The sequence below is a fragment of the Pygocentrus nattereri genome, chromosome 28 (assembly GCF_015220715.1).
Source record: "Pygocentrus nattereri isolate fPygNat1 chromosome 28, fPygNat1.pri, whole genome shotgun sequence".
Taxonomy (NCBI): Eukaryota; Metazoa; Chordata; class Actinopteri; order Characiformes; family Serrasalmidae; genus Pygocentrus; species Pygocentrus nattereri.
Window position 1 is genome coordinate 4,751,406 of NC_051238.1, and position 17,098 is coordinate 4,768,503.

Here is a 17,098-nt window from a genome sequence, read left to right on the forward strand (position 1 = left end):
AGCATGTAAACGTGTTGATTGGATTACTGACAAAATCGGATTTTCTGCAGTGATCAGATCATTGAGTGTTAAGAAGAGCCATCAAAACACCTTCATAGCCACAAAACTTTATGTCCATTTTATTTATTTTTTGTTTTAACATCTTGGCTGTAACTATGTTTTAGTACATGTTACTATACTGAATATAGGCACTTTGTGCTGCTTTAAGCTTTAGTTCTGTTATAGCTTTTTTTGTAAAGTATCTCTGAACAGTTTACTTTTTGGTGCTTGTCAGTTTCTTCTAGAACAAGAAGCATATCAGGAAACCAGCTGGAGTGCATATAGATGCAAATGAGGCTGTCCATCCATCTCTAAATTCTCAACGTTTGTCTTAAATCTTCGTCTTCTGTCCCATTTGGTCAGCTTATACGTAGGCAAGATTGTTGTCTGCGTTGGTACGTGACCAGCAGTCTATGTGCCAATCTTGAAGGGAAAAGGGTGAATTAGCAGTTACACACTAATTCCAGCATTTAATTAATAATTCCGGCATTTTAGACTAATATATTTTATTATTTGGGACATTTTGGATTGTGCCTCACTGTTCTAATAAGTGCGAAATCACTTCAGTTTCGATATTTGCATAGTGGTTTAGAAATGAACTGATCGCTTCAGTTTTATTGGACTACTTTGTGAAATAACCACCTTTTAGGGGCGTGAATTGTCGAATGCTATGATTAACAACGATCCATAAAGTACACTGCAGATAAAAAAATTCCAAGTCCGACTCGGAGTCTGATCTTTGCACTTCAGTCCATCTATTTTAGCTCCTTTAGCCTCGTACCTTCAGTGTAAAACGCAAAAAAGGAAACTTCAGACCCATAAAATGTTTTGTTTGATCGAGGAGATTTGGAAAATTTTGTGTGCTTTTTTTGGCCAAATTATTCCTTTACTAAATATTAAAAGACACCACTACCACTTGGTGAATAATGCTTTGAGAGATGATTTCCCGCCGTGTTCAGACGGCTTGAACTGCGTGAGAAACCTTGTGAAGTGAACTCTGTCACCATACCGCGGTGATGGTTCTGCAGTATATTCGTAGGAAATCAAATTCAGATTCCGAAAGCATCCCTGTGTAAAAATATCACCCATCACTTATAAGAGGCACAGAGGCATTTCCAGAAAGCATCACAGCTTTTCACCATCATACGTATCCTCTTACGGAAAGATCAGCCCAGCATAACGTGCGTAATGACTTAAATATGTTGCAGCATGTTTTTGGCTCCAGATATCAGCCCCCCCACCCCTTCACCAGCACCAAAATACTCGCAGTGAACTTTCCTCCATGACTTTTTTTCATTACCTTCTCTGACATCTGAAATATGTATAGGCTGCTTTATAAGATATGTAGAGAACCGTGGGTCCAGTTTTACAGCAAAACCAAATGGTATGCAAGGTCAGTGGTGGAAAACAAGGAGGAAAAAAAAACAGTTTAACCTACAAGGCAGTGAGAATCCAATAAACATTAATGTGCGTGAGAATCCAATGCCGGAATTTCCGGACGCTTAAAGGGGCATTTCCAAAACGAATGTACATGACTTTCCTTTTCGCTTAAAAGCAATCGATTAGCCAAGACTTTAGTGTCTCAAACTGGCTTCTTTAGTTCGCAGGCTGACAGCTAGCACATAAACAAAGCTTATAGCGACCAGTTAGCATTGTGCACTGAGATGCTTTCCTAAATCATCACATTAACAATTAATCTAAAAAAAAAACAAAACTGTTATTTATAAAAATGGACAAAACAAAATTCAGGCCTTAAGTAAGCTTTTCACAAATGCTACATCATCACCTAACTGCAATTCTATAAGCCATTCTTTTCCACAGTTGTTAGTTTTCACAATTATATGTTTATGCTGCAACAAACTGGGGATGAGTCAGAATTCCAGCGTTCCTGAAAAGTCATGAAAGTCTAAAAAATCCAGAGGTGGACGAAGGACACAAACCCTGTACTTGAGTTAAAGTAGATACTCAAGGTGAAATATTCCTCCAGTAAAAGTAGAAGTTCCTCCCTTTAGACCTCCACTGGAGTAAAAGTACTAAAGTATTTACCTTCAAATGTACTTAAGTATAAAGTAAAAGTACTAAAAGAGTAATTCTGGCTCTGATCTGGTCCTGTTATCATTTTTATAACCAGACTGGCTTCATGAACTCATTTCAGGTGAAAGTCCTCCAGCGTCTCTCTTGGTAAACCAGTCTTTTAATAGAACGTCATTAATTAGTGACGCTGACGTCTATTAAAATGATCAGAAGCACAAAACACTGAAGGTAAACAGTTTCCATCAGGGAGAACCGAGAACTGTTTCTGTTGTCAGATGGGAGATTTGCCCAATTTGCCTATTTTCTTGCACTTTAATAGCTGCATAAAATGTAAAAAAGGACAATGAAATGTTGGACCTTTTTTAGCGACTTTAACTCGGCTTCAGAGTAAAACTAAAAAAGGCAAACCTCAGACACATAACATGTCTGATCCAGTAGATCTGGGCTGGATTTCCCCGAGTGGCCGCAGCGCTCAGACGGTCTGAACTGTGTGAGAAACCTTTTTAAAGTGATCTCTGTCACCACACTGTGGTGATGTTTCTGCAGTATAAAAAAAATGTAAAAAATTCCAATTAAAATTTTAACCACAGTGATTTAAGTGGCAAATAACTGTAGGCTAAAATTTCATAATCGGGAACAAGCCTAGAATCAAGACGGCTCATATTAGTATTGTTAGCTTTCTGATGTACTTTTGTACAGCATTGAGATTCCTCATTAACTCGGGTTGAGCTGGGTGTGTGGTGAGTCAGGCCTGCAGCTGGCTCAAGGCTAACTGTTAACAGGTAATCCAATTATCTGCCAGCTACATGCCCTGCGATGGACTGGCGACCTGTCCAGGGTGCATCCTGCCTTCCGCCCGATGACCGCTGGGATCGGCTCCAGCACCCCCGTGACCCAGAAGGAGAAGCGGCTTAGAAGATATGCGTGTGTGTGTGTGTGTGTGTGTGTGTGTGTGTGTGTGTGTGTGTGTGTGTGTGTGTGTGTGTGTGTGTGTGTGAGCTACGTTAGTCTCTGACCTCCAGTACTAAACTGAAGAAGCCAACTTTAGACACTAAACATCTCTTGGCTGATCGACTACATTTGAGGCAACTGCCACATTAACGAAGCTTCGACACAGAACGGCTCGGTTCCCGCCGATCCTTCATCTACAACTCCAGAAAAAACAGCAAAGGTGAGGAAACTCTGGTTGAACCGTCAGACGGTGAACGCCTGCTGCAGACGAAGATGTGAACCGGCCCTGATGCATCCACCCAAGAGCTAGCGCCAAGTTATTTGTGTAATAGAATTAAACCAATAAATTCCAGAGGAAATTCAGCACAGGAACATTCGTTAACATCCAGCCCTCAATATGAGGCGGCTCATGAAACATGAACACTAAACCCAGCTGAACGTTATCTAACTGTACCACAGATCTCAGGAACAGTCACAGACATTTCAGGTTTGGGGAGACAGATGAGCTGAGACACCAAACCCATGAACAAATACATGCAAACCGCTCGTATATCAGAGCCTCAGGAGAGAGAGAGAGAGAGAGAGAGAGAGAGAGAGAGAGAGAGAGAGAGAGAGAGAGAGACAGGGCGGCGGGCGCTGGGTGTATTTTTAATATTAATGCAGACAGGAGGGAGAAAAAATGTAATAAACTAAAACAACACTCGAATTAGGCATGAAACACAACAGGATATTGCAGTGAGATTATGTTGTTTCCTTTTAGCTGTTCTCTCCGACTACCGCACAAACAGCCCGCGGCCAACATTAATTGGACGAGGGTGAACCAGAAACTCTCAGACTTTTTACAGAGCAGCGCTTTTTAACAGCGTTTTTATGTCTTTATGTGTGCGTGGTATTAAAAAACCGCAGGCAGGTACGGACGGTGACAAATCCGAGTCAGAGGGTGTCTCGTGTTTGGAATAATGACTTTTTCCTGCCAAGGCGCCACCTGAAACAAATGCAGCACAGCTGGGAAAGGGAGAGAGAGGGAGAGAGAGACCGACTGACTGTTATGTTTGGATGCAGAGGGATCATGCCTTGTAAATGCTGCCTGGAATCTGCAGTTGGAAAGATAATAAAGGGATTAGCTGGGTTTTTCTGGAGCATTTGCTTCTAAATCAAAACGTCTCATCTGTTTCCTCTGCACAAAATAGCTGGAATTCCAAAATACCTTTGTCTATTGCACCAGCACCATGAACACAACACCGCTTCAACCTAAACTCATGGCCAGCGAAGAGGTACGGACATTGCACTGATGCAGTGAGGTCTAAATAAGGGCACTGCAGAACAGAGGGACGGTAGAGTCTGTATAATCACACACACACACACACACGCGCAGTGACACGGGAAGTTGTGGGTTTTAAGTTGTGGGCACTGAGGTTTTAAACAGCATATATACATGACAGGCACAGTTTTGTCCGACGAAATGCTGAGCGAGACTTTTTCCATTTCAATGCTTTGGATCATTTAAATCAAACAGAGAGCTTCTTGAGAAACAAGCGACTTGTAAGCAGCTTTACTGACAATGCAATTGTTAAGATGTGGAGAGAGAAGACCACACTTTATGAAAATAAGCTGGTGGCCAGTCGTTTCGTTGAAATTTGTCAGTGTAAGTTCTGAAAAGACTGAATACACATGAGATAATGAGATAATTACAATATTACAGGGGGGAAAAAGGTTTTGTAAAAATGTACAAACATGGAATAATATGGGATCGTTATTTCCACTGCGATTTATAAAAAACGATTTTAGGCCTGTTGACGCCTGCGTATCATCAAGACTCTGCCCCCGTTTCACTCTGCACGGCTAAATGGGCTCATATTCAACCGACCCCCCCCCAGCAGGTTATGTCGAGCTAAAGTGATGTAATGAACATTGAAAATATATTGATAAACTGTTCCACCCAGAAACAAGCATATACATCTCTATGCCAGCTAAAAATAAAACTTTATTTTAAGCAATTCAAGCATAATTTTTTTAGCAGTTGACATAACATGACATGCATTTTTCCCAACTCTATTATTTTATATACATAACATACAGTACTTTATATTATTCAACACAAATGTGAATCTCTTCAGTAAATGCAAAACAATATTTTGGTCCCAATGTCTAGAGATATAGAGGTAAACTATAAGAAAAAAATATTTTAAAATATTTGGTAAAATTCGAAACAATCTAGCTTGGCATGATTTTATGTTTGATACGTTTAAATTCATATTGTACATTCATTCACTTTAATTCCCCTATTGGAACCACCAGTGGCTCCAAATCGCTTTGTCGTATTCCTTAGTTCAGAACTTTCATATTTCCTAATCTACATTCAAAAGCTGGGCATCGTATTAGAGCTGCGACTCTTCTTTCCAGTCAAACTGATGCGTAATTTTAGAGCTTTATAATAAAAAAAGCTGAACTTTTTTTTTCTACTATTTTTCCCCAAATCTGGGCTCTAAACTATAAACAGACGGCGTCTCTTCGGTGATCTGCTCTGGAAACATCACTTTTAGAAAATAAAAGTAATTTTTTGGCTTTCAGCCAAATTGTAAGCATATAGTGATATGTGGAGATCATAAAACACACGTTCTGTTAATGTGAGGGGAACATTTAGCAAAAAAAACCCCAAGAAATTCCATTTATTTCATGAATTTACTGAATAATTTGCCTTACAATTTGGGCAAAAACCAAAATACACCCACGAGCATAAGAAGTTACTAATTTTTCTTATTATCCCTGAGTGATATTCAGGATGAAACGGTCAGCTGGCCTTTCACAAACTTTTTTTGGGGGGGGTTTGGTTAAGCTGGATTAGCTTCCCAAGCCATGAATATGTTTAATTATTATAATAACGCTTACTTATCTGGTAAAATAGTTTAAGAACAAAGGTTTATATGAGTGTACAAAAGCTAGTTCATGGACATTTTAAACAGCTTTAAAATTGAACATTTTTGTGTTAATGAGTGTTTGTGCCTCCTGACATTTTTGTGTGATACAGCTGATTATCTTTAAAAAATATTAATAAATATCATTATAAAAGTTATAAAGCAAATATCAATGCATTGAATAGATTAAAAACACGCATCACGCTTTTTAATAGGACTTAATAAGTGGGGTCCAAAAGTATCAGACCAGAGAGCAGCACCAGCAACTTTTGGGTTTCTGAACATTTAAACGAAGAACAATCATGACAAATAATGTGAAGATGAAAAGTTCTTATTTCTAGCTCAATATTCACAGTGAAGCACATCTGTGACACGGACCATCTTAAGGTCTCTGTACAAAAACATCAGATTGGTTCAGAGTCTTATTTCTTCCACTGAAGCTCGTGTTGAGACACCAGTGGCTTTTACACAAACTTCTGTAGTCCATGCGGTTCAAGTGCACTTAGTAAATAAAGTGAAAGGGGGGGGAGGGGGGGGGGGGTACAAACCAAATACTGAGAAATTCTACAATTCATGTGTATTATGTACTTTATTTGTCCCTCAAATTACACTGATAATATCGTTTGTAATGACACACTGGGTACTAAATTAGAAAATGATGCAAAATAGAACCCCCACTGTAGATACACACACACACACACACACACACACACTCAAAGGCACACATGCACACACTTGTGCAAACCTCTAAAATGTTGCTTTCCTTCGCCGCAACCTGAATGTGAGAATCTTCTATAGCCTTGTCATCGTGTTGCCCTGCTGCTGCCAGCAGTTCATTTCCAGCACATCATAACCACATGTGTGCATGTGCATGCAAACTCTGTTGCCCAACCATTTCACTGGCTTCTAGCACAGCCCAGTACATTACCCTGCAACAGCATCCAGGCCTTTTCGCCACAATACTCCGGCTTGTTTGCAGGCCAGTGCCTGGTTAGCATCTCCTAGCGTAAAAAACAGCATTTGTTTGCCGTCCTGTCTTGTCACTTGGTGCTGAGTGACATCAGGGGAGCATTTCGCCACACACTCAAATACACACACTGGGCAAGGCATGGAGAGCAAAAGCAGAGCTATGAACAACACCATGCAGAGAGTTCGAACCGCCAGAGAGAGAGAGAGAGAGAGAGAGAGAGAGAGAGAGAGAGAGAGAGAGAGAGAGAGAGAGAGAGAGGAAAACAAGGCTTTACAAAAACGGAGTGCAAAACAGGGACCTATTTGTTCTCAAGATGTGCTATTGTGCAGAGCAGTGGGCAATGAACCAGCTAATCCGGTATACCGGCTGAAATTCTTCTCGATACGAGTTTTGACATAACAACCTGCCAGAAATAAGTGCAGGTGAAGTGCAACGTGCAAACAGCTCAACACAGTAAGAAGTAACCTGCCCACCCTTTGCAGCTATAACAGCTTCAGCTCTTCTGGGAAGGCTTTCCACAAGGGTTAGGAGTGTGTTTATGGGAATTTCTGACCGTTCTTCCAGAAGCACATTTGTGAGGTCAGACACTGATGTTGGACGAGAAGGCCTGGTTCACAGTCTCCGATCTAATTCATTCCAAAGGTGTTCTATCGGGTTGAGGTCAGGACTCTGTGAAGGCCAGTCAAGTTCTTCCACACCAAACTGGCTCATCCGTGTCTTTATGGACCTGCTTTGTGCACTGGTGTGCAGTCATGTTGGAACAGGAAGGGGCCGTCCCCAAACTGTTCCCACAAAGTTGGGAGCATGAAATTGTCCAGAATCTCTTGGTGCTGAAGCTTTAAGAGTTCCTTTCACTGGAACTAAGGGGCCGAGCCCAACTCCTGAAAAACAACCCCACACCATAATCCCCCCTCCACCAAACTTTACACTCAGCACAATGCAGTCAGACAAGTACCGTCTCCTGGCAACCACCAAACCCAGACTCGTCCATCAGATTTCCAGACAGAGAAGCGTGATTGGTCACTCCAGAGAACACGTCTCCACTGCTCTAGAGTCCAGTGGCGGCGCTTTACACCACTGCATTCCACGCTTTGCTTTGCGCTTGGTGATGTAAGGCTTGGATGCAGCTGCTCGACCATGGAAACCCATTCCATGAAGCTCTCTACGTTGTTCTTGAGCTGATCTGAAGGCCACATGAAGTTTGGAGGTCTGTAGTGATTGACTCTGCAGAACGTTGGTGACCTCTGCGCACTATGCCCCTCAGCATCTGCGACTATACTTGTACTTTCTTTCACTAATGTCTGTAGAAGCAGTCTGCAGGCCTAGGGGCTTGGTTTTATACACCTGTGGCCATGGAAGTGATTGGAACACCTAAATTCAATGATTCGGATGGGTGAGTGAAAACTTTTGGCAATATAGTGTACATTTTGGCCAATACCACTCACTACCTATTGTATACTTCATATATGTACATCCTCTACAGGGAAGACATATAAATACGCCATTTTCTGCTTTTTTTTTTTTCAGATATTTCAGGTTAATATATTGCCAAAATGAAAACATATTATACAAACTATTACACATAAAATAAAATGTGCCATAATTTTTCCACAGTGGAGGTCATTTGACCAGGGCTGCGGCATCAGGCTGCAAATATACGCACACGTAAAGGTTTCCAGTATCTGCTTTATTGTGCCTTCATTGCTAACACAGTCGTTCAACTGCACACAAATAGTTTGCACAGTCTCCAAAGAAAATAGTGACCAACAGAATTGGACACCCTGAAGCAGCTGCACTTGCCCATATAGGTTACTTATATGGGCAAGTGCAGCCCATATACAGGGTATGAAGCTCCCCAGCCCTGAGCTGTGCAGCAGTCGGACTGCGTTCTCTGGAGTGATACGTTTCAATACCTTTTGATGAGTTTGTGATCCAGAACTGATCATCCAACATCAGTACCTGACCTCACTAACTCTCTTGTGGCTAAATACAGTCTAATCCTCAGAGCAATGCTCCCAACATCTAGTGTAAAGCCTTCGGAGAAGAGAAGAGGCTGCTGCTAACATATAAAACGTATAAAAAGACTGCAATAACATTTGCAGTTAGCATGAAGGCAAAATATTGAGAACAGTCTCCAGAACTTTACACAGTTCGCTAAAAAGAGCACAGTGGCGCAGGAGGAAGGGAATTCGGGCGACGTAATTCCATCTGCGTCTGTCCAGCTGCTTCGAGAAAACCGTCATCCTCCAGACGACAAACAGCAGATCTAATTATCAACCCAAACGGAACTACTTAATGTTAGCGAATGTAAATATTAGCATGCACACATGCTGTACGCATCAGCTTCAGCGGCCCTGAAAAGGCCTGGAACTGATTATTTGGATACGCAAAGGTGTCCTGGGATTTTTGGGGTATATGGGCCCTACTTCAAAACAACCAGTTAGAATACCAGAGAATTAAAAGGATTTTTGGACCTCGGCTCTTATTTGAAAACGAATACATCTGACAAGAAATCAAACAATTCTCTGAATTGAGCAAGAGGGGAATTTCAGTGGTCATCTGGTCTACGATTCTTTCAATGGCCTAACAGACTACTACATTTCTCCAAGTGTTTGGTTTGGACAAAGAGCCAATTCCCTTAATACTTGTGGGACAGCTAAACGTTTAAAACTCCTATTTAAAAGGATCAAGTGCATGCATTGTATGGTTATGTTAAACAGATGTGTCAGCCTTTCGAGATCTCAATCATTCCCTCCTCCAAAACAAAAATCAGAGCTTAGGAAAATAAGCATGGTTTCACCCTACACAAATTGTGGACTAATTGTGTATTTGGACTGACTGGTCGGTGGTGGTCTGGAGGCTTTTTTTTCCCTTCACGGGTTGGAGACTGAGGGGAAAGGCAGTTTGACATTGATTAGTGTGTTGACTTGTGAAATCTGAGAGCTTTACCTGGATGAACTGAGTTTTGCCACAGCCCTGTTTCTATAACTACAAACTACAAGTTGAATTAAACCCTTCAGCGGGGAAAGTTAGCGGGACCTTCAGGTGCAGTCATAAACTGTGCTGACATGTGATATAGCTGTGAGGAAAGAGAAGGATAATAATCTTAGCCGTCCATAAGAACAGCACTGTGAGAAACCAAGCGATTAAAAAGGTCTCACTTGTGCAGTCTGTCTTAAGAAAGCCATAGCAATCATTTTGAGCTTAAAGTGAACTGCGCGTTTGTCGAATCTTCTCGAGGAATGAAATATCCTTCTGATTCTCTTCTCTGTTAATTAGATCTTCTCTGTAACAGTACCCCCGTGTTGGTGCTGCACCACATCAGTATTGATAGTTAACAACTTAGTTAAGTGCACTGCAAATAGTCTCTAATGCACGATGTTGCCTCAGGGCAACAAACACATTTTCCTCACTTTACAGTAACATTATACACATTTAAAGACAACAACAGGGTTAACAATAAAGGCAAGAGTTTGAGTAAGTCAATACGAGGCATGTACTGGGTCATACCGTCTCTTAGTGGGTACCTTTAAACCTCTTTTTTTAACATTATCAGTTTTTATTCAATGACAATTTGCAGAAATATGTTTGTTGCCCAGAAGCAACACGGTGCAACAGCGGAATGGATTTAGCCAGTCACAAGCCAGGTCTCACCGCTTCAGGGAACACGGCTCTATATCATTTCTTCCATAGTCTTGCAATGTTGCCTCCAGGCAACACACTCCAAACAGACCCCTGCACACGTTATTATTTGTAGAAATGTTTTTGAATGTAATAATCAGGACCAATGAGTAATAATCATAATAAATAATTTTAGAAGTATACGATTTAATAATCAAGGATCATTTTATGCAAGAAAAGTGGAGTTTTTAAATTGCCCTCATAATGCATGCAGTAGAGGGTTAACAGTTAACTGCACTGTAAATCATTTGCTGAGAGCTTTTGAAAAAAAAAAACAGTAGAAAAATGGTTAAAAACTAAATAGTAACTTTCTAGAAAGCTGGCTTCTATCTGATTTGCAACGCCACGTAAGATTGCAATTAGTATAATTTTAATAGAAACGGAATAAAACAAAACAGACCAATCAAAACAAGTTGTTTCAGGTTTGTGAGACATTCTTTTAGCACAGCGTAGCAGCTCTCAGGGTTTTTTAACTTCATTATTGCCAACTTAAATATTATCTTGCACCAATATGCTTGGATATATTTAGAAATATCATCATACTGAATGTGATCCACACCACCCAGCACTAAAAGTTAGGCATTTTTGAGAGTCAGTACAGACTTTTGTTTGAAGCAAACAAACTAACTGATGCTGGCAATCGAATCCCAAATACACAAAGAACCAAACAAACACTGGTCTATGTCGGTAGCTTGATGATCATGTGAGAGTCATGTAATATTGAGCCTGGTTGCGCCTGTGTGCACCGAGGACGGCATGAGCCGAAACATGTCCACTGTGAAATGAAAAGATTTAAGCAGCTATAATCTCTTGCTGATTGCGGCAACAGAACACAACAAATCTCCGTTTTTAACAGTATGAGTTTGACAGTGATCTTAAACCAGCCGTGCTTTTTAATGTGTAGTAACACAGGACCATGCAGTAATCACATTTTCTTTGTCTGACCAGCCTTCATTCATATGAATATGAGGGTCTCTGAATGGACTGCGGATGTGACCTGTAACACTGAGGATACAGCCTTTAACACTGCTGAATTGACCTGTGACACTTTGAATGTGGCCTGTAAAACTGAGGACTCGGCCTGTAACACTGGAGTTGACCGGCCATTGTTGATTTGACTTGAAACACTGTGGATTTGACCTGCGACGCTGTTGATCAGACTTGCAATGTTGTGGATTTCACATGTAACCCTGGCAATCTGGCCTGTAAATCTGTTGATTTGGCCCTTAAAGTGCTGATGTGGGGGCACTTGCAGTCACTTACCATACACTTGTTGGGCTTCTCTCCAGAGTGGACCCTCATGTGGATGAGCAGCTTGTAGCGGGCGTTGAATGGCTTGTATCGACGGATGCATCCAGCCCAGAAGCAAGTAAAGTCCTCACCTTTCCTCTGGTCAATGTGCACCTTTTCGATGTGCCTCACCAGTTCCTCCTGCTGGTCGTACGCAGCACTGCAATCGATCCAACGGCATATCTGCTTATCGTTAAAAGCGATGGAGTCGTCCCGCTCCATGGATTGTAGGCCAGCTGGGCCTGAAGCTCGGGGTCCAGAAGGAGGCTGCTGAGGCTGCTGCTGGTTGTGTAGGTGCAGCACTGCACCTGAGCTGGAGCCCATATTATACTGGTGCAGGTGGTACGGAGGGGGCATGGAGGTCCGCTGCTGCTGCTGCTGCTGCCCCCGGTTTGGTGAGAGAAAATGATGGTGAAAAAGCTCTTCCTCCGCTGGAGAGAAATCGTCCATAGGCTCCTGTTTCAAAGCAGTGGATGGCCGCTGACCTCCGGAGTGCATGAGCAAACCAAGGCCTTCCACCGGCCCAGGCTGCATGGAGCCGGGATCTTCACACGAAGAAACCGAGGATGAGGAAGAGGAGGATGAGGAGGAGGAAAGTGACAGCAGGCAGCAAGTGGAGGGGGAGGCTGGAGGGCCCCGAGGGCTAGGGGTGGGCACAGGCTTGAGAGCAAGGTTTCCGTAGGTCATTAAGAAAGCACAAGAAAACATTCAATTAATTTTGCGAGTCTCCTTTTGCATAATGAAAAAAAAAATCTGTCCATCTTTTTACCACGTTTTTTTTTGTATTTATTGTATTTTATTATTGATTGCACACTCAAATATGTTGACACAGAATATTGAACAAATATAAGCATTTGTTTTTTACATAAGTCACTATTTAATTCAATAAGTCACTAAATAATTCACTCTGCTATTCTTTCCCAGAGTATTTCATCCAAGACAACGGTTTCGGATGAGTATTGTATTTTAAGTTAAATAATAGTAACTCTATATTTTACTTTCTTGCTCCTTTTTTTTATGTGTGCTGAAAAGTAAAGTTGGAATTTCACTATTTTTGGAGCCCAACCTGATGTTTTCTGTTCTCCCCTGTAATAAATGAATGAAAGGTGTTAAATTCCTTCTACTTCATATTTTTTGTGACAGCAAAGAAAAGACATAGTTCAAATCCCTGTGGTTTAGTGCAATTTGTGCCAATTAAAAACTAAATTTAGCTGTCTTCAGTTTCACTGCAATCAACAGAGACGTTTTGATGTCCAGAAATGAAACTCATTTTAAGGTATGGCTCCAGTCTCCGGTCATTTTTATTAAGCGTCATCATCCAGTATGTTACTATTTGAAAAAATGCAGCCAATTAACAGCTAATTTTCCTTTTATTTACATATATTTAATGGACAATCGCATGACAGTTGTCCAGCTGAATGAACCAACTGTGTCCAAGCCAACTTTTTCTTTAAAACATTAAAATTGTCTTGACCATCACGTGTCATTACAATCACACAACCTACTGAAAATCCTGTTTCCAACTAATATATAATAAAATAACTGAATTCTGATGAAGTTTTGAATAAACTAATTGACTTTGCCACTGACTAACATGCCTGAATAATGCCTGAAATTACATAAGCCTCAACTGAAGAATCTCCCAATTACACTTATACAGTACAGCAAGACAACACTAGTAACTCTAGTGTCATTAAAAGGGTCTCCATAGTCATTAAATTGAGTTTGCTGATACCTGCAGGTACCCAGGTGTGGGCGGCTGTGGGAAGGTGGCGCTGGAGGCCGGCGGGGACGGATTTGAGCCGTTTGCGCCGTTCACGCACGCCAACACGGACATCTGGGAGGTGCGGACGATGGCAGCGATGTTGATGCTGTCGGAGTGCGTGGCCACGGGCAGGCGGCGTCTCTTCAGGCCACCAGAGTTCAGAGAGAGCCGCGCCGAGTGACGAGAAACGGCCAGGGAGGAGCCGCAGTTGCCTTCATTATTATTAAACACATACGCCGTCAGAGCTGCGGTCGATGACGACAGGGTGGCCGAAACTCCGGCTTGAGGGTGGCAGGGTATCCACAGGTCATTAAAAAGCAGAAATAAGCACTGAATCAATTTTACGAAGCCTTACTGGGGTAACAGGTGTCTCAAAGTGGCACTGAAATGTCCTTAATCTATTAAACTCTGAGCCACATGTTGGTCCACATTGTTACTCTCAGAACTACAGAACTTAATTTTATAGCAGATACTAAAAAATAAAAAATAGCAGTTATTGAATCATAAGCCCTAGGACCCCTTAAATGTTGCTGGTGAGTCCAGGCTTACATACCTTACCCTTATAACTTAAGAACAACTCGGTCAATTTGTATCTTTTTTTCATGTCATTTAAATAAAAAGTATGATAATGTGGTACACCTAGGAATTTAAAGGTTAACCCTTTGAATCCTAGTCTAATTATTTGGCTCTTATTAATCTAAGTATTCAAATCAAACTTTGCTCTTACCTGTAGTTATTCTAAGTCTGTCCGGTTCTCGGCCCCTCGCACCCGAAAACTCGCCCGCTCCCGCCCCCAGGCTGAATCCCTCCTGCTTGACGGGGAAGCTGGCGGCCAGGCTGGAGCTGAGATCCCTCTGAAACCCTGCAGACCTGTGAGGAGAAACACACAACAACATACACCCGGAGGAATATGAGCAGCAGTTAGAGCTGAGAGCTGACTGTGGACAATCTGAGGGCTATTAGCAGACTGGACTGTTGACTGATAAAGGCCAGGCCTTCTCAAAGCCGCGCCAACTCATCCTCCTCTCCACAAAACCGCACTTTTCTGAAGCCTCGCAAACAGACAGGCTCTGTGCTCTCGGCCAGAGGATTCACTCACATTCTCACACGCACACATTCACATCAACACCACATCCAAATGGACTACAACCGTCAGGCACTGCCGTAAAAACGATATCCTGGCATCCTGAATATGGGCAACGTACCTACCATTTTTCATTATGAGCTTGTCGTAAGAAACGTTTTGGCTTATTTTAAGAAATGAAATCCGTCCTGCCAGATTACTTTATGTCTTTCAAGCAATTTTTCAAAAGAAGCCAAACGACCTGCTACTGGATTAGGTCCTCCCTCAGGGTACACACCTTAAAACATCCGTTCTCACGCTGGGTTTAATCCCGTAGCTCGTTGAAGCAAGCAGAGAAATTCTCTAGAAAGTGCTGAAACGTTCAAGCCACACATTTCCCGTCTTTGTAGTTTTGTGTACAGTCCTGCTTTCCATGTTTTTGTGGTTTTATGACATCAAAACAAACAGAAAAAAGACATGCAGACTTGTTGATACAGAATCTAAACTGAATGAGTATAAATGTACATAGCTGGTTCGAATGAGACTAATTAGGTAATTGTGTAATTATATTAACTAAACGTGAAACGCAAACGGACTGTCCAGCTAAATCACCATAAAAGCAGGAGAATTCTACGAGATAAAGGCCTTCCAGCACTATTTGCTTTAATGAGCTCCAGTTTCTCTCAGGAAACAGCTATTTGAGAAGATGTAGAATTGTGGTCTGCTGTAACCTGTGGTTTATAACCACAGTGAATGCTCCCTGAGCCACTCCATGAATAAATAATGCAGGAAATTTGGCCCCGGCTATAGTTATGAATGGGTATTTAAGACTAAGACAGGTCCGAGGGGCCCCGAGCCTGTGAGTTTGACAGGCTTTTGATGACACAATAAGGGTTAACCCAAGCCTACAAGTGGGCTGGAGAGACGTCAGCTGGTTCGGTGGGATAATGGCGCGGCTCAGAAGAGCCACCGGTCACAATACTGGCCTTTCTAGCGGGAATCTGTGGCCTGGTGAATGGGGACAGGTCGGATTTCCTGGTGCGTCGCTCTGATCTTCCACATAATAATTCCTGTCAGTTCACTCATTATGGATTTTGTGCAAAAGCTCCTGAGTGACGTGAGAAGGTCCTCTCCCTCTCTTCTCTATCTCTCCTCGCTTCCTCGCTCTCGCTCTTTCCCTCTCTTTCTCTGTTCTCCTCTATCTCACACCTTCTCTCTCCTTTCTTTCTCTTTCCTCTTTCCCCTATCGCTCTTTTCCTCTTCTTTTTCTCTCATGTCCCCTCCCTGCCCTCCTTCTGTCCATCTCTAACCCTTCCATTTTTTTCTCCTCCTTTCTTTCTATCTTGTCCCTCTGTATCGCTCCCTCCTTATTCTCCCTCTCCTTCTCACCCCCCCTTTCTATCACCTCTTTCCACCCCCTCTGTCCTACTTTTGTCCCTTTTCCGTCTATCCTCCACCCTGTTTCGATCTTCTTCTCTCCTTTCTTTCTCCTCTTCCCCCTCCCTGTTTTATTCTTATCTGTACCCCTCTCTCACTTCTCTGTCATCTCTCTCCCCTTGCTCTGTCCATCTCTACTCCCTTTCCCTCCATTTCTCTCTATCACTCTCTCTATTTGCTCTTCACCTGTATTTCTCTCTCTCATCTTTCTTTCTCCTCTCTGTTCTTTTTCCCTGTCTCTCTCATCCACCCCACATCCCCCTGAGATAAATTCATCTTTCTGTCCCTGTCGTAGCTGCATAAGTGAAAACATACACTGCTCAGGCCACCTGCTCTGTGAGGGTCCATGGGGGTCCTGACCACTGAAGAACAGAGTAAAAGGGGGCTAACAGAGTACATTTAATAAAAAAAATGAATCTAGCTGGCCTATAATTTAGAGAACATAAGATAGTGATCCCATTTTTGTCCATATACTATAAGAGCTTAAATAAACTCTAAATATCAAAGCAGCGAAGTTACTTACTTTTTAAGCTAAAACAACATATCACTTTATTCCAGCTCTCCTCTCAAGGAGACCCCTTACTTCCTCTCACTTTCTGTCCGGCTGTTCGCAGTGGCGTTCAGAAAGAACACAGCCCAGTGAAATCTCTTTGGAGAGCGTCCTTCACATGAGAACATGTGTCAGCTCCACTGGAACCAAACAGAAGGCAGACCACACTCTCTCCTTCTCTCAGTGTCACCCAGCAGCACCTTCAAAGCTGCTTCATCTGACAGTCTTGTTTACTGCTGGTTCCACATAGTGAGATTTGGAACAACAGTTGAACATTGTGTTAACACCGCAATCACGATTCTTATCACTCAGTAACTTTCCCAAGACCGACCCAGGCTTTTTCCCGCAGATACTGTTTCCCCTACATTCTTTTCTCCACATAATTAATTAGAAACTAACATAC

General features: G+C 42.2%; 1 protein-coding gene across 1 annotated transcript in view; it reads right to left on the reverse strand.

Moving 5' to 3' along the window:
- Positions 1–17,098, reverse strand: part of LOC108439403 (zinc finger protein GLIS1) — a 174,146-nt gene that overhangs the window by 85,921 nt on the left and 71,127 nt on the right. Inside the window, exons 4-6 of the mRNA XM_037535729.1 lie at positions 14,373–14,515; positions 13,616–13,926; positions 11,854–12,540 (exon numbers count right to left, since the gene is read on the reverse strand). Coding sequence (XP_037391626.1) covers positions 11,854–12,540; positions 13,616–13,926; positions 14,373–14,515 — 1,141 coding nt within the window. The remainder of the gene's footprint in view (positions 1–11,853; positions 12,541–13,615; positions 13,927–14,372; positions 14,516–17,098) is intronic.